Raw genomic sequence first — 23,553 nt, forward strand, 5'->3', positions numbered from 1 at the left:
CATGTACAACTACGGCTAAAATAGAGGATGGATGAATAAAATGAACTTTAATCAATCCCCTTAATACTATCCCCATTTCCAAAAGTACCTATTTTCATTTCTTTGAAAGTCAACCAAAATTTTATTTAAGGAATTCTATTTGAGGTCTATATATGTTCATTTATAACAAAACGGTGGATTTATCAGCTTTTGCTGAAGTCCTGCTCTTTCTTAGAAAATGGTTCTATGTCTTTGACACTAATGCATCCCTTGAAGCATACTGTCCCATCTATATGGCTTTCCTCAAAGTTATAGAATCTGAAGAACACCAGAAGTAGCAAAAGACTAGATAATAAGAGCAGGAGCCATAGAATTTTGGGATTGAGAAATCATGACTGATAGAATTCCATTAAAAAAGGATCAGTTAGAAATAAGAAGACTGTTCAATTGGTCTGTTTCCCCAATCCATTTAGAAAAAAAATTCTGCAGTGAGTTCTTTTCATATTGTTTCACAACACAGAACCCAAAACAGAGGCCATCTTCAATGCTATTTATTACTAAGAGTAATAAATCTTAACTGTTACCAAGAGTATTAAAAACAGTGCTAAATTTCCTGAATATTTGCCATTTCTGTTTCTATAAAAGAAAAAAAAATTGATAAAGCTATACATAGATACTTGTGTCTTTTTTTCCCTTTTCCCATAAATAGTTTTCTCTGAAGCATTAGTCAGGGAGGCATAGATTATTTCTTCAAATGCATCAGGACTTACAGACTCTATTAGTTTATTTTGTTTTTCCTTCAGGGAGAAATGAAGTGTTGGGAAAACCCTTGGAAAGGTCCAGATTCACTTTTATATTATATAGAGGATATGTTTTAGGTATTCATTCAGTATATGAATGACAGTTTCCTGAAAAGATGAGTGAAATCAGCTGTATTTTATTCTAGGGTATTTATATCTGTGAAAATCCAAGGGGACAAAGCACAAACAATTTATATATATATATACACACATATCTGTTAAACATTATGCAAGAGGTGCATCACACACACACACTCACTCTCTCTCTCTCTCTCTCTCTCTCTCTCTCTCTCTCTCTCTCTCTCACACACACACACACACACACACACACACACACACACACACACACAGAGATCCCTTAGGTAAGTTATTATTTCAAGAAAGACCTGAAAAATTTTTTATTTGAGATGCTTTTTATAATCTCATCTGTAATCATCAACAATAGTGGAGTTAAGTTTTATAGTACATACTTTACCATATGAATTAATTGTGTTGTTTCTGAAATTCAGTGAGAGAGAAGAATTCAACAGAATACTTACCCCATATTAAGATGATGTAGCGCAGTGGTATGAAGTACAGTGTAACAGTGGCTACTGCCAGTGCTAAACAAGCCAGTGCAGAAAGGAATGGAACTGTCCAGTTAAATGTGCTGTGGGAAAAGGAAGAATTAAAAAAAATTCTGAAGTATTTAGTATTAATACTTTGCATTAATCTTGGGATATAAATTCATCAAGTTTTTATTAAGTGCTTACTATATTCCAAGCTTTTTCTATTTGAGATTCACACAAATGTGAAATTTTCTTTTAAGAAACTAAAAGAGGTGCTTTCCCAAAAAGCCAAGGGTACAACACTTAGAAATATGATTGTGAGGGGGGAGCTGGGTAGCTCAGTGGATTGAGAGCCAGGCCTAGAGACGGGAAGTCCTAGGTTCAAATCTGGCCTCAGATACTTCCCAGCTGTGTGACCCTGGGCAAGTCACTTAACCCCCATTGCCTAGCCCTTACCACTCTTCTGCCTTGGAGGCAATACACAGTATTGACTCAAAGATAGAAGGTAAGGGTTTAAAAAAAATAAATATGATTGTCAGAATACTGGTAGCTTTATATTTATGGAACCATCTATTCATAAGAGCATGCTTTGACTATAGTGGTAATACTCTGGAAAAGATTCTCATATGCTCCTAGAGACCCTTAAATTAGATTGTGATGCTTTAACTTGGAAGGTTTAGAGAAAGGTCTGCCTTGTTGTTGAGGCTCAGAAAACAATTCTTTCCTGGGATCTCTTCTGGCTCGCTATTTTTATTTCTATTTTAGTTACCTATTTTTGGCAAAAAATACTGAGGAACAGGTAATATCACACGAACAATTAACATTCTATATCAAAATCCTTTCATATTTAGAATTTCAAATATCCAATCAAAGAAAGATCTAAAGACTTTTGGGAATGAGAACATTTGACTTTAATTTGCACTCCCAATAGAATAAACAGCTTTATAATTTTCACAGGTATATGACTAAGACTTGGTCCTTTTCAATGACTAAGTTTCCTTCCAGAATGATAATGATGGAAGCAGAGCAGTTGGTTAAAGAGATGGACTGCATTAAATTTTAAATGGATCAGGGAATATTTTTTTATCATTCTTGGCAAAACATTTCAAAGGTTATGCTTTGTAGAATGAACCACAGACAGAGACATCATTTTCCTGTTACCCAAGCAAAGAAAACCAGTGTTTGATGTCCTTCTTCCTGACCGAATTCTCATATCTACTTTCTGTCACCATAATCCTATGGACCTATAGAGTCTTCCTCCTTAAAATCTTCTAGATCAGTGCTCTCTTTTCTATTCCCAATTCACCATATTACTTCTGCCCCTCATACTTAGTTTTTTAAAAAAATTGTTTTAATTTTTTTTCCATGTTACATGATTCATGTTCTCTCCCTACCCCCTCCTGAAGCAGACCAGCAATTCCACTGGGTTATACACATATTATCATTCAAAACCTCTTTCCATATCATTCTTTCTTGTAATAATCTTTTAAAATCAAAACCCTAAATCACATGTCCATCTATATAAGTGAAAAATCACATGTTTTCTTATGGATTTCTACTCCCACAGATCTTTCTCTAGACCTCATACTTACTTTAAGGCGATTTCTTAAGCGACCTCCTTACCCCACCAATTTTTCCCTACACAATATTTGCAGATCAACAAAGTCTTCAACAATGACAATGCAGATGAGAATATTTATATATAATCACCTCAGAGTTTGTATCTAACACATAGAGGTATTCTTTGCATCGGTTTTGTCTATCTCAAACACCATGGAGTTTCCATCCATTTTTATAAAAATTCTCCTTATTTTTAAGAGCTATCTCAAGTCATGCCTCCTTTACTATATACCATCCCTGACCACTTTTGCTGACAATGATCACTTTTTCTTTGGTATTCTGATAGCACTTGTCTGTCCCAATATTTTAACACCTGTTTGTCTTAAACCATTACTATTTGTGCATAGTTATATACATCAGTGTATATAACTACAGTCCTTGCACTTTAATTAAAAATCAGTGACCCTGCCTTGGATTTTCTATATTCCCCACATTGGCCAGCAGTACACTGTATTTTGATAAGACAGATTATTCAAATAACTCTGGTTTTGAATTACAAAACTGGGGTTCAAATTCCAGCTTTGGCTCTTGTTATGTGGCACCAAAGTAGTTCAGTGACCAAAGCATTAGAAACAAGAGTTTGAACTCAGGGCTTCATGTTTCCAAGTCCAATGCCTTGACTACTACATTATCTCACGGTCACATGCCAGCAACTATAACCAGCCAGTAAAGAGACAAGAGCCCAAAGGAAATAGTCCTGTCCTGAAGGAGCTATTTATAATTCATTACTACTCATTGAGCATCTATTTATTAAGATAATAGCTCAAAGCGTACAGTGTTTTGAAGTTTACAAAGATATTAGGTGTGTGGTCCTGAGCAAGTCACTTAACCCTTGCCTCAGTTTCCTTAACTGTAAAATGAAGTTAATAACAGCACCTACCTCAGAGGGATGTTGTAAGGATATAATGAAATACAATGTGTAAAGTACTTGGAAGCCTTAAAATGCTATATAAATGCTAGTTACTATTAGATACTAAATGCTTAAGAAATACTTATTGATTGAAATATTACATAATAAAACTAATATATTCTCAGAAACAAATGAAAATAAAATGCATTACAAATTTGTTATGATTATAATGTAATGGCACAAAGGGTCTGAAGTATTTCTGATATTATCAACTAGAAATGTACATATATAAAAACTCCTATACTCAAAAGATTTTTCCTAAATCAGTTGATCCATCAATTACAAAAAGTTGGGTGAAACTTTTCCTGGTTCATGAACACCAAATTACAATGAGATTCCGATAGAGTTACACATGATACCCCACTTTAATGCCCAAGAGACTCTTTAAGGCCATTATTATCAAAATGAATAGCAAACAAATTAATAGCAGCAGAGCTTCATAAGCCTTCCTGTATTGCAGCTGGTTAGAACAGTACCCTGTTCATGGACTGGAATATATGTCTCAGACATTGCCACCACAGCTGCACGGGCAGAGTAGAACCTCAAAGCCCTTGTAGATTTTTGTTAAATCATTCTTCAAAAAAAGCTGTTCCTCTGTTTTCATTAATCATTCAATGGACATATTTGTTCATGGAAGCTTTTAAAGCAATTAGAGCCTTTTTGCCACCTAAATGATGGTGTTCCTTTCATACCAACACCACTTTATAGTTTCACCTACTACTAGAACTTCGGTGAAGTAGCATTTTTCTGAGGCTAATTCTAATATATATTTGTCAGTATTGTTTTTATCCCTAATGAAGGATGAAGAAGTTCATACTACATCGGAGTCAAAATCCTACTTTTCTTGAAATTCTTCCCTTCCGTCAAGTCATAGAACTAGATGGATAGTGTATGTTTGATTCAATAGGGACAGACTAAATTAAATAAAATTTACTTCCCCAGTCTCAAAAGGTATTTATTATGCTAACAGAAAAAAATTATATCAAAGGATAATTTAACTTTTACATTCATCTTAAAAAAGATAACTATAAAGCAATTAGATAATATACTCATAATTTGAATGTGTTGTTAGAGGTTAAAATAACTACAGCTCAAGTATTACATAAAGTATTTTATGGCTTATAAGTAATTTACTGACAATTCTATGACGTTTTAGTTCAAGTATTAGCACCCCTATTTTACAGATGAAGACAGTGCATTCAATTGAGATTTCCCTAGGTCACAAAGTTGGTAAAGAAGAGTGTGGGAATTCAGATCCCATAGACTGTGACTCCAAATTGAACACTTCTTCCATTTTATCACTTTTACTTTTAGGGAAGAAATTCCCTCTACCTAGGCAGATTAGTACAGTCTCTGGAACCTATAAATTAAAACACTAGACAAGGGCAGCAAGTTGCTATAGTGGTTAGAAGCTAGGTCTGGAGTCAGGAAGATCTGAGTCCAAATCTGGCCTCAGACCAGTTAAAAACTGCGTGGACAAATCACTTAATCTTGTCTGGTCCAGTTTTCTCATCTGTAAAATGAGCTGGAGAATTGGAAACGGAAAGGGCAGGCCACTCCAATATCTTTGTCAAGAAAACCTCAAATGGGATTATAAAGAATCTGACAGGCTGAAAACAACTGAAAATAATTGGGGCACTGAAAGTTAAATTTGAGGGTATGATTTGAACCTAGGGTTCTTGACTCCAACACCAGTTTTCTGTCCACTTCACCATGCTGCCTCTAGGCCACTTTGACTTCTGAGTTAATAAATATTTAATGAATCATGTATAGTCTAATAAACAAAAATGACAGCTACTATTTTTTATTTTCATCTCTTATATTTTAATTTTCCAAATAGCTTCTTGTTGTGGTCATTGTTTTTTTTCCCCCTGTTAAAACTAGTGTTCCACCCATAACAGAACCTTGAAGCTATGGCCCCTATAGACAAAGATGCAGCAAGTACTCAAACTCTTATGCCAGAAAGAACAATATGCCTGACATGGTTTTGCTTTTGAATAAGAAACAGGAATTTGTTATTAAAAGAAAGAAAAATTCTTAGTCAGTTAATAAGCATTTATTAAGTTCTTGTGGTTTGCCAGACCCTTTGCTAAGTGCTGGGAATCCTTATATAGTTTGTTCGGTGATTAGATTGGGAATGGTGCTCAGAGTAAAAACTAAAAATCAAGAACTACAGAATCATAAACAAAATGGTTTTTCTAGCGACTCCTCTAATCTAGTAGTGCCAAACCCAATAAAAAAGAGATCCCCACAGGCTTCATAATGATTTATAAAACCACAAATTAACATTATCTATGTTGGGCTGTATTTTTGTTTATTTTATTAAACATTTTCCAATTATCATTTTAATCTAGTTGGGAGTTTTTCAGGGCATGTGTTTTGCAGGTTCTTTGCCCCTAGCAATGAGTTTGACATCTGTGCTCAAACTCAGAACATTAAGTATAAAAAACAAATTTGCTTCCTGTGTCACTTCTATGTGAGCTAAGAGATTATGAGGCATGCATGCTTCTAGCCAGGGACCATCCAAAGCCAAATAGGACTTAAAAACCCAAGATTTCTCTTATATTTAGCTAAACATTTTCTGCACCATATTTTGTCACATTGTCTTGGGCCTTAGCCATTTAAACAAATAATTTTATAACACTTACTTTTTAATTCGTTCTCCAAAAGATGCTATCTCCTCCAAGACATTTTGAACAGTAGTAATAATGTCTTGGACCATGTAGATTCTTTCAATTAAACCTTTTTTCTCAGATTCCTAGAGAGAGAGAAAAGTATTTTACACACTTATTTCATTTCATGCTTTTGATAAAGTAAAGCAAATCAAATAAGGATATATAACAGAGTTTTGAATATATATACATAGGTATGTTTATATGCACACAAACATATAATATATACACATGAAAGTATATATATGAATTTATAATATACTATGTATTTTCTATGTAGCTTAGTGGAGTTGTCTTATTTCAAGATCATTACTCTGACACATCTATTTTATTTTTATATTCTTCAGACATATCTCACTGCCAACCAGTTGGATTAGTTAATATAAAGTCATCCCAATTTAACAAATTTGGGTAAATATTAGAGAAATGTATAGGACAGATTTAAGGGAATCATAGTCTATAATATAATATTTTATAGTCAATGAGTTTACTCATTTAATGTTAGTTAATGTCAATGGCTACATAATTTTTTAAACAATGACTAAGGCATTTAAAACAGTTTCAGAAGCCAAAAAGTAAAAACAATGTGAGATTCCTCCTCTTTATATAGATTTATAAATCTAAAGTTGAAAGGAATCTTAAAGGCCATCTAGTGTAAATTTTTTTCCTTTGTGGGGAGTGGTGTTAAGAAACTTGACTATGGTCACATATGTAAATATCAAAAAAAAAGGGTTTTGATTCCAGAAATAGCATTCTTTCCATGATACCTCACTGACTTCTGGGTTTTGTGTTAATATTAAAGTAAGTAATCAATGCCCAGAAATATGGCATATCACTGTGGAAAAGCAAAAAGAAATTAAAATATAACATAGATAATTCATAGTAATAGTGATTAGACTTTTTGATATCCAAACCATCCTCTAATTCAAGGACTTTCTGACTGACAAAACGGATAATCCATATAAGGGAGCTTGAGTTGATCTCTGCTTTATAGTCTAGACGAGCAATATGGTATCTATTCCACTAATCTTCCATGTCTTTTTTAACCTAAATGGAATTTTGCTAATGATATAACTATTGTTTTAGTTGGAAAATATCTATTGCTAAATCACTGAATGAATTTATTGTATTCATAAATAATAAGTGTGTTTAATTAACATTTAAGCACTAATCAAATGATGAGGGAAAAGAGAAAAGTTCCAAAATAACTACAGTATTACTTAATTAGAAGTAAAAGGATTAGATCTCTACAAGGGACTTTAAATGCCAAGATCTAATTCTATCAAACATTTTATGTTTAAGGAAACTGAGATTTAAATAAGTAAAATGAATTGGTCAGAATCACAGAAGTAGTAAATGGCAGAACTGGGATTTGAATTCTGGTTCTCTAACTGTAAATACAATGTTCTTTCATTATATCATGCCGATATATTCTTGTCCAAAAAAGGACATGCATTCTAATAGATTTATAATTAGTGTTCTTTTAATGATGTATATCAGTGATTCACAAAGTGGGCGCTACTGCCCCCTGGTGGGTGCTGCAGCGATCCAGGGGATCAGTGATGGCCACGGGTTCATTTATCTTTCCTATTAATTGCTATTGAAATTAAAAAAATAATAATTTTCAAGGGGCTAAGTAATATTTTTTTCTGGAAAGGGGGCGGTAGGCCAAAAAAGTTTGGGAACCACTGATGTATATGTTCTCATGATCATCAGGCACAATCCCCATGGCAAAGCATCAAAAGATATTCTTGAAATATTTTTTATTCCACACTGAAATTTGGAGACCACAATAGAATTATATCACACTATTGAGCTGAAGTCTGAATTTTGAAATCAGGATGGTAATTAGATCAGATCATGGAAGAGTCACCTCCTGAGCTTCATTCCATCTTTGGTCTAGATGTAGTGGAGAGTTATTTCACTACTCTTCTAGATCCTGGCAAAATAACCTTTACTGTTTAAGAGAAGTCTACCTTTGCTATGAGATAGATTGTTAATATGATACACATATATTTATATATAGCTATATATATATGTCTGTAGAATATATTTATCATATATATTTTGAGAGAGAGAAATGAGAGAGAATATGAGAAAGAGAGGGGAGAGAGAGAGAGAAGAGAGAAGAGAGAAGGAAGAGGGAAGAGGGAAGAGAGAAGAGAGAGAGAGAATGCCCCTTTAATTCCCAGTTTATAGCTAGGCTCTGTGGATAAGAGGTTTAAAGAATGGGGCAGACAAATGAACATGCTTCACTTCAACCTTCTCTGGGTAAGATTATTTTGCAGTTCACAGAAATACTAAGGTAACTCCAATTTTAGTTGCTTGAACTACTTCCCCACACTTTGTATGAGAAGAGTCTAGCTCATTATTTTGTCCTTTGTACTATTCTAATGACTCTGACGATTTTATATTTTCAATCTGGTTTTTAAATTCTTTGCTTCTCTTTCTTTTCTAACTCCCAAGTCTTTCAGCATGTTGTATTCGATAATTAGTTATGCTGTCTCTCTGACCTAATTCATGCTCAGCAATCCAAAAACATATATTAACTGAACACAATCATGAAAACCCATCTATGTTTGCTACATAAGGGTTCATGTGTATAAAGGGACATTTGAGAACATTTGGGAATTTGATACAAAGGGCAGACGTTGTTTCCCCTTTCTAGCAGCATACAGTTTAGGTCAAAACAATTTCTTGAGCAATGACTAAAATTTCCACATGGTTCAATTTCATAAAATTTTCCCTCTTTAATGAAGCATTTCTTCCCTCTACTCCCCACCTCCCCCTCCTCAGGCAAACATCCAGTTGGGTTCTTGTATTCAAGAACAAAATTAACAAACTAAAATAAGAAATTACACTTATAAAAGTCATCTTACTTTCTAATTGGCTTGACCTTTCCATAATTCTATATTCAAAGATGAAGGGAGAAAAAAGCTTCACCACATCAATTAGGTTTAGTAATGTTTTCAGTATGCACAAGTGACCAATTCTCTCATGTTTACCTTCCCTGGAGTCAAAAATCACTTTCCTTATACCCTCTTCTTAAAGATTCTGCAATAAAACTAGTTTGGCTCAAATTGGAATGAAAATTAATTGCTGGAACTGCTTATGTCCATACCAGTAGCAAATATATCTGCTTAAGAGGATTTTGCAGCCATTTGTTAGTGCTGGTATAATTATTTGTGGTTAGGGCATAGAAACTGGAATATCATATAACCGTAAGCATGGGTGACTTAAGATTTTGTCTTTAATCCTCTTTTCTTCTCACTGAGAAAAGAAGCTAAGGGCAGATAGGAGGTGCAGTGGCTAGAGTCCTGGGCCTGGAGTCAGGAAGACCTGATTTCAAATATGACACTAGACACGTTGACTTTAATCACTTCACGCTCATTTTCCTCAGTTTCCTCAAAGGTAAAATGAAGATAATAACAGCATTTACTTCCCTGAGTGATTGTGAACATCAAATGAAATAATCATTGTAAAGTGCTTAGCATAGCGCCTAGGATGTAGTAAGTGCTAAATAACTGTTTGCTATCATTATAAATTAGCTATTGACTCCACAAATTTGACTGAGGCAACATCACCAATGGCTTCAAATATGCCACGCAGAAATGTCCCAAGTAAAACTCTACTTCCAACCTCCCCTTGGAGCCTCGTATTTCCACTTGTCTGTTGGATATCTCCAGCTGAATTCTTGATCTACACTGTGGGGGCATCTCAAGAGTACACATTTCCCCCCTAAACTTGCTTTTAACCTCTCTATTTCTGCCACTCAGCAGCTCAGGCTGGCAACTTCAGAATTTTCTTTAACTCTTCTTTCTTCCTTACTCCACAATCCAATTAGTTGCTAAGCCTAATTGACTCTTCCTCCCATGCAATCTTTTGCAAATACAACCTCCCTTTAGCTCCCACTGCAAATGATCTTTAGAGTTGTTTTTTTCCACTTATATTACTGTAACAGTTTCCTAACTGTTTCTTGTACCAGTCTATCCTCTCAAATCTATATTTTACATTAATCTCTAAAAACATCCTGTCGTTTTTCTTTTAAACTTAACAATTCTCTCCAGCCTGCCTCCTCACAAAATTTCCATTTCCAAAATAAATAGAAAGTAAAGATATGTGAAACTATTCAACTATATTATTTATAATGGCGTGAATAAAAACATACAAGTTCAACACATTACTTTCAATTCTTTAAAAATAGTAAATTTTTTACTATTAATAGACAAACTTGCTAATCTTTTTTCTTGTTTCATCATGTTACTTTCAACTATTGTGTTTGTCTGTGTTGTCATGTTATTTTCCTTCTATTTTCTTCTGTTCATTTAAAAATAATCCTTCCTTGACCCATTTTGCTTTACTTTTAAAAGAAAACACAATCCTTTTAAGAAATAGCAGAATAAAACAAAACAAACCTAGATGTTTTTTTCAGATCTAAAACCCATTTGTCTACATTCTATATCTTGAAATATGTCATATCTGCCAGGAGGCAATAATGCATGTACTGGGTTCTTAATGCATTATTTTAATCAAGTATTAAAAGAACTCACTAGCTCCCTATTTCCTACTTGATCCAACGCTTTCTCTGTCACAAGACAAACTTTCCTGACCTCCCAAATTGAAGTGAATCCTTTGGCCTCAAATTTCTCATGGTACTTTAGTGATAAGTAAATGACCCCATGAGATGCAGTGGATAGAGTGCTGGACCTGGAGTCAGGAAGACTTATTTTCTTGATTCCAAAACTGGTCTCAGATGCATTTTGGCTGTGTGACCCAAGACAAATATTTAATCCTTTTTGCCTCAGTTTCCTTATCTGTAAAACGAACTGGAGAAGGAAATGGCAAACCACTCCAGTGTCTTGGTCAAGGAAACTGAATAGGCTCACAAAGAATCAGACATCTGAAAATACCAAAGCAACTATATATATATATATATATATATATATATATATATATATTGCTAACTTTCCCTCTCACTTAAACTCAGGTGGAAAAAAACATATTTTATAGTATGTAGTGTTTTATAAGTATCACATATAAGCCCAGTTGGAGGAAATAGCCTTCCCTTCTCTCCCTAACTGTTCTCAACACATTAAATCACGAAGGGTTTATTTTTAAAGAGGATTTCTAACAACTTGTAGAAGTGTTTCCACACCCTACCTGTTCTCTAAGACTCAATGCATTTCATCTTTTGTGTGTATGTATGTGTTTGTGTATGAAGCTAAACTCATAACCAACTCCAGCCTACATTGTTCTCTCAATTCCTTAACATCTTTTTGGTTATTCTTTCAAGGTCTAAATGCTGATTGATTAACTGTACAAATAAATAGCACATCATTCATGCAACAAACATTTATTGCCAACTCTGTGCAGTCCTTTGCACTAAGGTTAGAGTATAAATAAATAACACGAAGATGCAGATAAATGTAGCTTTGGCCTTTCTGAAGCTTATAGGGAAGTAGGGAGATAAATTATAGACATAGATAATTTTAATACATATTACATAAGTATATATGTTCTATTTCCTGCCTGTATTTCATCATTTATTATGTCATTTTATCCTATATAATCCCCATCTCTATTTTTTCCTATGTATGTTATCTTTTTTTAATCTCCTTTAAAGTAATTATAACTCCTTTGTAGGCAGATATATATATATATAGATATAGATATAGATATCCCAAAGCCAAACACAATTTAAGCACTCAGCTGATAATTATATTCCACCATTTTTCATTAAAATTATTTCTTTCCACTTTGCCTCCTTTACTTTTCAATAAACTGCATAATCTTGTGTATTCTATCACTTGTACTATATATGTTTTAAAGAAATGCATATTTGAAATGCAGTATGATAAAGCGGCAAAAAAAAAAAAGTGGCAAAATTGGAATCAGCAAGACCTAGCTTCAAATCCTGCCTCGTTTCCCTTACACAAGCCACTTAATCTCTCTAGACCTCAGTAAGTTCCTTTCCCTGTAAAATTAGAGTTGGTCTTGATGACCTCTCTGAGCCTTTTAATTCTATTTCTAGGGTTCTGTGATCCTCTGCATTTGGGGATGAACTATGAACACTGCAGATGTGGACTTGCATTTTCCCTTACTGGTACAAAGAATGGTAGTGAGATGGCCATGGCTTGCCAAGTGAAAAGCTAGGTAAAGGCAAGAAATTATATAGAAATCTACATTTTTATGACTTACATACTGAATAAGGCATCAGTATCAGTTTCCAGCAGAGTACAGAGACTCACTTGTTCCAGAGTAAATACCCTTATCTAACTTACAGAAAACTGGAGATAACGTAATTTTTAGAAAAGTGATCTTCCCGGACAAGTCTACTCATGCTGCCCTGAGCTGTAAGAAAGATCATCTGGCAGTTCTATCTATATCATGCTGGCTTTATTTACACATTTCAAATTGAACTACGAAATGTGGTGATAACACAGTTTAGCAAAGACAACATTACATCTGCTGCAGCGACTAAACCTCCCAGAAAAGTAACACTGATTCATTCAGAAAGACATAATAGCAATCACAGATGCTTACTTTTTTTTTATACCTAGAACCAAAAAAGTAGAGTTGATATTTTCAATATGTAACGTAGAATATACAGAAAAGAGGGAAATACATTGACAAGAACAAGTAGGTAAACTAGATAAAAGAGCTAATGAATATCTGATTATATTGTTTCTATGATTTAGGGGGAAAAAAAACCAGAAGAAAAGTCACCATCTCCTCATTTTCAAGAGCTTTAAATAAGAGCATGCATAAATCTATACAACAGAGGAATAAATAATATTTATTTAACTTGGGAGTTTTTAAAAGTTATATGGGGGTAGGAACTACTTTGTGATCAAACATACATCATATGTCAGGTGAAATAAAAAGTGAAGAGGCAGGTAGGTGGCATAGCAGATAGAGAGCAAGATCTGAAGTTGGGGAAGATCTGTGTTCAAATGTGACCTCAGACACTTCCTAGCTATGGGATTCTGGGCAAATCACTTAACCTCGACCTTTGTGTAGCCCTTGCCCTTCTAACAGAGTTGTCACTAAGACAGAAAGGGTTTTTTTTTGTTTATTTTTTTTAAGAAATAAAAGGGTTAAATTTTAAGTCGTAGAATTGATATCTAATAGCCTTCTATTTATTTCAACATATATTGATCAGAAAAATTGGGCTCCTCTGGACTTAGATAATTTGATAAACTTTGCATTTGTGACATAAACAGCTTCTTATGCAAAGATGCTTATTTTTTTCCATCAGTCCTTGGAAAAATATAAACTGAATTCAAGGTCTTTTCAAGACATTTTATTACCACTCGACTGCTTTGGTGTCTTTAAGACAATAACTATAGGATTCATTAAAAATAGATTGAGACTTTGAAGGTCTAAAATGTATGTTCTAGAATGTTTAGGTAGATTAATAATGAATATTCTTCCTGTTTCTGAATAATCACTTATTCTTTTTCCACCAATCCCAAACCCCAATTGCCACATCTGATTTTTTTTAATAAAGACTCCAATCTTTCTTCAAGGCCTTTTCTCTTCCTAATTTCTCAGATGATTACAGCACTGTAGGTGAAATAAACTAGTCTTGAGCCTCTGGGAGAGAATTAACACCATCAAAATGAATTTACAACTGAGAATTAATTATACAATCAGTATGTTACTTTAAATCTTTCCTGCATGGTCTGATTTAAGAAAAAAACCTTCATTCCTCCATTAATTGCCTGAGCAAAAACAGGGACACATTGCTGAAGATTAACTATGCCAGGGAAAAATATATTTTGCGTGTTTAAAAATTAAGTAGTGTTTGTCAAAATAAAGCACATCAACTTTGTCAAATAATAGATTCAAAATCCCTATCTTCAAGTTCTTTGTGAGTATGCTATTCTAAGTATAAATCAGACTAAAAAAAAAAAACCCCTGTTTTGCAAAAGGAACGTAACCTGTTTTTCTAAGCCTGACATCACTGAATATTGATAATCTGAAAATTATAAGTTCAGGGATAGAATCTGAAGTGATGTTTAGCACGAAAAAGTCATCATCTGCTTTAAAAGATTCACCAAGATAATGAGTTAATATTTTTCATATAAGCAATATAAATTGTTTTGAGGATTCCTACCTGGATGCACCAGGTATTGCCTTTATGACTCCCTTCCTAAGAGAAAGCTTGCACTTTTAAAAATCAACCCATTTTGTATGTTACTAGAATTGGGCTGGAGAGGATGTTCTAAATTCTAATAGAACACTTCCTTCTCAAATACTATCTATTACATTCAATGTTAGGAAAATGAACACAACTGAGAATTTTCAGCTTTGAATCAATATCAGTTCTAAGTGGTTTTATGTCGTTCTAATTTCCTGTACATTACATAAAGCACTCACACACTGCACATGTAACTTTCACACAATTGGTATTCATCAACACATTTTTTGGCATGCAACAGGAAACTCATCTGGTATCAAGCCGGAGGGCTTGAGCAGTAAAAGTAATGAAGAACGAAAAATGGAAAAATAATGATAATTCATGAATGAAAAACCTGGGACAGTTTAGAAAAATCTTCTTTGGAACTTTAGCTAGCCTCCGGGGAAGTTTAAACTTTCATGAAAAGCTTATATGAGACAGATAACCCAGAATGACATTGTCATTGCAAGCTAAACAGGGCTAATGTTCCAGAGAATTCTCTGAGTAGTGAATGTAAAAGGGGGATTCTGTTTTGAAAGAGAACCTCAAAGTCTGAGATGCTGAGCTGTTTGGGGTCCTTCATGTATGTGGCATAAGAAACAACACAAATCACTAACTACACAGTATTTTATGTAGAACCCTAATATATTAAATATCTCTATTTCCAAATCATGCTCTATTAAATGTAAAACAGGACTTTCCAATTGATGTCTTTAAAGCTTATTGAGAAGGGGAAGGAGTTGTTGTTTTGGTATCTGGGAGGTGAGCAAAATTCCTACTTTTAATTTTGCATATCAAAATGTCACAACAGGAAAATTAGCCTTTGGTTTCCATATCACAAAGGAGTGATAGAACTTGTTAATTAAGTTCATGTATTGTCAGGATCTTGTTAGTTTTTTTTAAAAAAAAAACTTTGATATGGGTAAATGGGAAGAGAATTTATAACTGCCATTCTAAGAAACACAAGGTGCAAATACAAAGAGAAATGAGTGACTCTAAAATCAGACCATTCACAAGACTTTATAATAGTGGAGTAGAAAGATGTTAGAGAGCAAATAGCCCAAGGCCTGAATTTTATAGATTAGGAAACTAGGTCTAGTTAAGTAGCAGAATTGGTGCTAAAATCCAAGACAGTGCTCCCAAAGAGTAAGGCTCTTTCTACTATGAATGCTACACTGTATAGCCTTTATTACATTTTTGAATGAAGACTTATCTTTGGTTGAGAGGAGGCTATAGCACTCATTTAAAAGTCCTCTATACCAAAGCCAGATTATGGTACTGTGAGGTACATGCTAGGCTATTTAGCAAAAAACAAAACAAAAAAAACAAAACAAAGAAACAAACAAAAAACTTGTCAAATGTGAGTTGGGCTACCTGAAAATGGCATAAAGGACATATTAAAACATTGGGAATATCCCTGAACCAAAAAGTGATAAAACTTCCAAATCATTGGCTTAATCTCAAAGCAGGCTTCAATATGACTTGTAGAAGTCCTACAGACTTTCCAATCTGACCTTTGTTGGTAATAAAAGCCAAAAATCTGCTTTAAAAATTTATGAGAAAAAGGGTTGTGTTTTTAAAGAAGAAAATTTGAGGAAGTTGATGTCTCAATGAACTGCCTACAGGAAATGGAGAAAGCAATTCCCTATCATTCACAACATGAATAAACTGATAATTAAGAATTGGCTTTGATCCACTTTACTATTAAAGTCTTGAAACTATGATGGCACAGTAAAAATGTTAGCAATTAAATCAATTCATATCCAAAATCATATTAAATCAAATTAAAAGGAATTAAATCAAAATGACCATTTACTTTATTACTTTGACAATTATTTCTAAGCAGGCTCCTACAAAATGTCATGTAGATGAGTTTTTCTTACCCTTTGTATACTTCCCACATCTATAGAAGCACAAACAACTAATCATCCAATATTAATTTCTGAACCATGTTCTTTCTTTTTAATTCCTACTTTAAAAATAATACTTTATAATCTTCAAGTATTTCAAATATACAGTAATACTTGCTTCCAGCTGGCCACAAAAAGTACATTACTAACTGAAAAAATGGTAGGGATTTGAGCATTTTTTCAAGGAAGGAACAAAAATAAACTTAGCTAACCATCTTTTCACTATCGGGTGGGGAAGGTTACCTCCCTGGACAATGGTCTTCCCTAATAACAATCCTGTGGACCATCTCCTCTCTATTTTGTAAAAATGCTGCAAGATCATTTCTTCTAGACTTGACCTACCTCATCCAAAGGATCATGACCTTGAATTCTCAGAAAGGACCATTTTTGCACATGTGTATCTCTTTCCAAAAAAGCTAAGCCTCTATTAATGGTAGGAAGATTAATGTGTTCAGAGAAGGCAATTCAATTTAAACACTAAAATCACTGGCTTAAAAGCTACTTGAGTGTTGATGATAATGACCTAATTGGTCAAAAGAGGAGATAACTAATATTTATGTATATTTTTCATCAAAAATATTTCTCAATCAACAAAGATCTATTATATGTGCTTTTAATTTTTTAGAACAAAGGAAGCACACCTTCTTCCATTCATAATTTATACACAGGCAGTGGTGCTTTAGGAAAACCTATAATGGAAAAGCTTAACTCTTTCAGGGAGATGTAGGAGACCTGGAAGTCTATTACTGTAATTTCTTGGGAGTCAGATTTTTTAGGACCACCAAGTGGACAAGGTGTCTCTGGTTTGCCCCTCTCCAACTCTCACCCAAATAGCAGTAAGAAGTTCTTTTAGCTTAATTTTTCTCCTTGTGCCCTTATCATTCCTCCTTCCTGATGTTAATGGTAAATGCTGAAAATCTTCTATGTAAGTGATTGTTGGGCTGGAAAAAGAGAGAAACTCTAATGCAATTATTTATACCTTCAGGAATGAAAACAAGATATTATTGTCTTGAGTGACCTTTCCTAAGTATGGGGATACAGCATTTTACACAATAGACTCTTGGTTCATGTTTCAATTACTGACCTTTACTGTGTAGAAAATTAATGCAATTTTCATTGTAATCCATCCGTACAAATAAGGCCCATACGGAAGGATTCCACATGCTAAATCTAACACAAATAGAAAATGTCATCTCTTTGCTACCAGATGAACCTTGCCATTATCTGTTCTGCTGGGTCCTTACTGAATTCTACTTGCAACAAGCAATTTCTTATATGTACCATTAGTTATAAGAGAGAATGGGCACCTGTTTTTGAGGTTTAGTGTTCAAGATTCATTTTTTAAGCCCAGAAAACTATCTACATTGAAAAATCTTAAAGCAGGCTGAAGAAGGAAGTCAACTATGCTAAGCCAAATTTTCGTTACTTATGTAAGTTACATTCAAGTACTTTAAGCAATAAAAATAACAAAAAGTTTCTGTGATGTAATATTATAATTGTTCCTATTGAAGAAGATAAAAGGATGGTAAGCCCCAACATTGACTTGCCACAGTCTGGACTGTAATCCAAGACAGCCAGAATTTCAGCATATACATATTCATGGAGGAGACTGCCAAGAGGGCTAAGAATTTAGCAGGGAGGTGAGCTGACAATTAAAGGTTATTTTCAAGGTTGATAGTTTAGATAGAAACAAGTTCTTTTGCTTTCCCGTTTTTCAACTAAATGTCTGTATATTTAGAATTTGTAAACAGCTCCTCACTCAGAAGGTGGGTTACAGTTCACAGAAGCAGGGTCTGTTTTGTCTAACATACAACATAATCCAGAAAAGCTTTAGGTGAGTATCTTGATGAAGAAAATTAATGATAGCAAACAGAAATGTGGGTACCACATCAAGATGCTTGTATAGTAACCTTAGGCTCTGCAGTTATGATGAGAGGGCTGGAGGATTAGGGCAAAGTATAAATCATGATGTGTGTGTAGATGTGTATACAAACATATACTCATTGTCATAAGAATTTTAAAGTCTCAGTTTTTCTTTCATTACAAAGTCAATATTATAATTTGTCTTTTAAGGGGATGGGGAAATGCACACATCAATGGGGAATGTAAAATATTTTTTAAACTCTCAAACCTCTCAGTAATAATGGAGGTGGGAGGGAGAAGATGAGGACAGAATAGCTAAGAACATTCATTTCGGGTTCATGAAATCTTATCAGAGAAAATAGATTGTAGAGTAAAAGTTTTATATTCAAAAGTAATATTTTGTAAGAAATGTTTCTAAAGATGTACATGGCTGGTCTCAAATGAGACCTTAGTCCTCAACTAAAGGCCAAGTCAAATATATTTAAACAAGATTATAAGAGAGGTACTATGTCATAAGGAAAAGAATAGAAGTCTTAGAATTAGAATTAGGAGAGTAACTGGGTCACTTGCTGACTACAAATGCAAGGGCTAGACACAATCTCTGAGTACCTAATTTTCAGTGAACTGAAGAAAAGCTGGTCATTAACTTGAGAGTAATAATTAATAGTACATATTTTAAGAATTATCATTAGGGAATCAAGTTTTAGATCATTTTTCTTCTTTATAACAGCACACCTCTCATGCTGTTAGCTAACATTAAATCATCAAGAGATCTTTTTGTAGTTGTTGTTGTTGTTTTTAGAGGGGGTATTTTTCTGCCAGGATGACTGTCCATGATTCTGGCTGTCTTGGATATACAGTCCAGACTATAGCATGTCAATGTTGGGGCTTACTATGCTTTTATCTTCTGGAATAGGAACAATGATAAAATAACATCATAGACACTTTTTGTTCTTTTTATTACTGAAGGTACCTGAATGTAACTTATATAAGTAACGAAAATTTAGCCTACTTCTCAGGAAGTGTCTAATACCAGGGAAGCAATTTGGATCTTAAATAGTGTTCTTATTATGTTTGTGACACTGAACTGTTCACCATGAACTCTACCTATTGTCCTGGTTCTCCAGAAATATCACAGTCATTCTGCTGAAGGTACCTATCACTTTTTACCATAGAATATAAATTATAAGAGAACATGGATATTGTCCACATTTTATCATCCTTCAGGTATAAAACATGAAAGTATCACTGACTCTTGGATGATGAGAAAATATCAACCAACATTTTTGTGTTTAAAAAAATAAAGGTATAGAGAGATGGGGTAAAAAAGCATAGCTTTATTGGCACAAGCCAAGGAAGAGGGATGCTTTACGTTGTCTGACTTGTTCTTTGGGGAAAGTCTAGGGGAACAGTCTTCCCTAATAGGGTAACAGTCACGCATGTTGGTCTCCATTTCTGATGTTCTCTTTTCATATGTATATCATACATGAATTATTACATATGTATGCATGAGTTATAGCACACACACACACACACACACACCCCATTTGAGAAAGGAAAGGAAATTATCAGGTCACAGGGTCATTTCCACTGAGATGGTTTACGTCATGAGCCTGATGGTTATTATTGTATTCAAACTTCAATTTGAAATCAGTTTGGTCTAACGAGAAGATAGCTCCATACTTTTTAAGCCTGCCTTTCAAAAAATATCACTATTTTTCCAAGTTTGAAGGATGAAAATTCTTTAAAACAGACTTTTACTTTGGTCAAATATTTCATTTTCTTTGACAAGGGAGATTTTCATACTTTTTAGGCTTTATTGAGTTACATAGGTCAAAAAGCTTCTTACACATTCATAAAGCCTGAGAGGATATATCTATTTTGAAACATTTTTTAGGAATTTTGATTTCACAAGTCTATTTTTTGAGGAGAGGGACAAATTTTTCAACATATAACACACATATATACATACATATATATTTGCCATATTTCAGACTGGATTTGTAATCAACAAAATTTGATCAAGGTAACCCTAAATAATGGGTCATTACTCTTAATTTGAAAACTTTATCATATAATGAAATCTGCTTCAATTCGAGGTATATATTGAGTACCTACTATGGTATCAATAGAAAGTTTAGATAAGATGACATTCTTAATATTATTGAGATTACAGTTTCATGTACACAAAATCTTTGACTTCACAGATAATTCTAGGCATTATTCTCCACATTGCTGAGCTTTAATTATATTTGTTCTCAATCCCAATGAATTGTTCTTCTATTTTAATTCTTCTCCCTGATTTAGTCATCAAGACTGTTAGGCTTTATCTATCCTAGTTTCAAATCTCTACATGTTCTTAGGAAGAGAAATTCATTAAGTGAATGAGATTCAATTTGGCATTTCACTTTCTTCATTTTATTCCATAAGGTTTTGTCTGAAAGTATAATGATAATAAAGCAGCAGGTTCAAGAGGATTTCCCTTGAGAGGAAAATGGGCAGACATATTTGGATATACAGATGAAAATGGTGCCAGCAACAGCTGGGGAAGTGACAGACTCACACACTTGGTGACCAGACCAACAGAATGAAAATGTCATCAAAACTAACAGCTATTACACTTTAATTATTTTGGTTATTACATAATATCTTTCCTCTCAAAAATAAAAGACATAGCTTAGGTTGCTTCATTTAAAATGCTTTGTATAGATGCCCTTTTATATTCTTTTAATATTTTATCATGTTTTACTTCTATAATTTTTGTCTTTTAAAAATAACCACAGCCTAGAAACTATTGTGTTATCCAAGTTAGCATCCTCACACATATCTCACTTTCGGTACACTCACCTTATCATCTTCTTCATAGTCATCATCTACATCTGTGCTTTCCTGAAAGAAAAATACAATTTATTATTAAGAATCATTTTCTCATGACAATTACATACAAAATATACATTAATATGTTCCATATACTAAAAACAAGATCTCTCAAAATTTAAATGCCATTCATTATTTTAAAGTTCAAGAAATTGTAAACAAATATGCTATACCTCCCCTTATTACTTTTACTTAATAAAATCTGGGGAATATCTACTATTTCTAGAATCATCTATATTTTTTTCCTCAACCTGGCATTAATAATTTTTCATAATTTGATCCTTTTCCATCTTTTCAGTTCTTTTTCTCATTACTTCCTTCCACATAATCTATAATCTACATATACTGACTTATTTGCTGCTCTTCACATAAAACATTCTACCTGCAATCTGCATGCCTTTGCATTGACTGTCTTCCATGCTTGAAGTGCTTTCTTCCTTAACATCTACCTCTAGGAATGGATAGTTGCATTAAAAACCCAATTCACATGCAACTTTCTACATGAAACTTTTCCTAATCTCTCCACAGTTGATATTGCCCTCCCTCATTCCCTCCTCAAATTAACTTGTCTTCATTTTATTTATTCATTTTAGATAAATACTGTATATATTCTCATGTATATTAGATTGTATATAGAATGCATATACACATTTATAATTTATATTTTCTCTGCATATTCTAATATATTCATTTTCCTTATATTTTTATAAATACTTATAAAGCTCCATTTTGTCTTCCCTATTAGACAGTAATCTTGAGAGGGGTCAGTTTCATGATTTTCTTTGTATTCCCAGCAGTTAGCATTGTAGCTGGCACACAGGAGGCACTTACATACTTTCTGATTAATTGTTTCACAATCTACATAAAATTGTTAAGTATAAATATAGCTGTTAAGACCATACCCTAGTTTGAGGACAAGAGGCTTTAAATTCATTGCCAAGGTTTACTGTCTATAAACCATTTTGTTCTTAAGTTTGACAAATAAACCAGTTGGCATATTAAGGCTGAGGACTCCATACTTAGTTTATTCCAGGATCTTTGCTACGATGAGTGCTTTCCTTTTTTTTCCACTGCTGAAACATTAGATGGCAGGAAATACATCAGCATGAATATAATCAATCTCAAGAATAAGATACAGATTTCTCTATGGCATTATAATTTTGCTTTGGTTTCTGTGGTGACAGGTGATTGGATTAAAATAAGAGTCAATGATCTGAACTTAGGGCACTTGGCTTTCATTCAGGTGATGCTAGAACAGCTGCCTGACTAATAGGACTGTTCATTTTATTTTTTTTAATTTCCTATATAATAGACAGATTTAAACCATATCACTAAAACTGTGGAGTGTTTAAACACATCTCATTATATCTCTTATCACCTGATAGCTATTTGAGAGAAATGTTGGATACTAAATATTGGGGGTTGTTTTTAAGTGCTCAAATCTTCCTTATGCTTCCTAGTTAGCAGTACAGAGCACAGAATCAATTTCTATCTATGTCTCTATATGAAAAAGAATTTTAGAATAGTAAGATTAAAGAGATGACTCCTCGAATTAACTAGAGAGGGCTTTACTAGATCATATAATGTCACCTAACATTGGTTACAATTTGGTACCAAAGACTTGATTGTCCTTGAATTTCACATGCTTCCATTGTGACTTTCTTCACAGAATATGAGTATTCACTAGCAGCTTACATGACACTCAGAGATCTTCAGATGAAAGGAAATAAAGTACTCTGCATTGTCAGCAGGAAGTATTTCATGAAAGCAAATGAGGTCTTTAAAATAATAATAAAAAAACCTCATCTCTGACTAGGGATTGGGAATAATTTGGCTTAAATGATTCACATCACCCTTAAAACGTAGAAGTACATATTTTACCATTTAAGCTTAAGAAATGTTAAAAATTATGATACCACTAACCACAAGATCTCAAGTTCACCTTAGGAAAAAAAATTTCAGATCTAGAATTTGGCAAGCCTTAAGCCCTGACCATTTTATAAGACAGACATATTTTTCTTAGTCATTTAAAGACCTTGTATTTATTTAGCACATTTTACTGAAGAAAGTTTTATTTCCAGAATTTAACAAAAAGAAAAGAAGAGAAGAGAAGAGAAGAGAAGAGAAGAGAAGAGAAGAGAAGAGAAGAGAAGAGAAGAGAAGAGAAGAGAAGAGAAGAGAAGAGAAGAGAA

The 23,553-nt window shown here is 33.6% G+C and overlaps 1 protein-coding gene across 1 annotated transcript in view; it reads right to left on the minus strand.

Annotated features, from left to right (window-relative positions):
• The window catches only part of MCTP2 (multiple C2 and transmembrane domain containing 2), a 185,918-nt gene that overhangs the window by 7,998 nt on the left and 154,367 nt on the right, over window positions 1–23,553 (minus strand). The window contains exons 17-19 of the mRNA XM_044660134.1: window positions 21,332–21,373; window positions 6,506–6,615; window positions 1,319–1,428 (exon numbers count right to left, since the gene is read on the minus strand). Coding sequence (XP_044516069.1) covers window positions 1,319–1,428; window positions 6,506–6,615; window positions 21,332–21,373 — 262 coding nt within the window. The remainder of the gene's footprint in view (window positions 1–1,318; window positions 1,429–6,505; window positions 6,616–21,331; window positions 21,374–23,553) is intronic.

The sequence above is a fragment of the Gracilinanus agilis genome, chromosome 2 (assembly GCF_016433145.1).
Source record: "Gracilinanus agilis isolate LMUSP501 chromosome 2, AgileGrace, whole genome shotgun sequence".
NCBI classification, from domain to species: Eukaryota; Metazoa; Chordata; class Mammalia; order Didelphimorphia; family Didelphidae; genus Gracilinanus; species Gracilinanus agilis.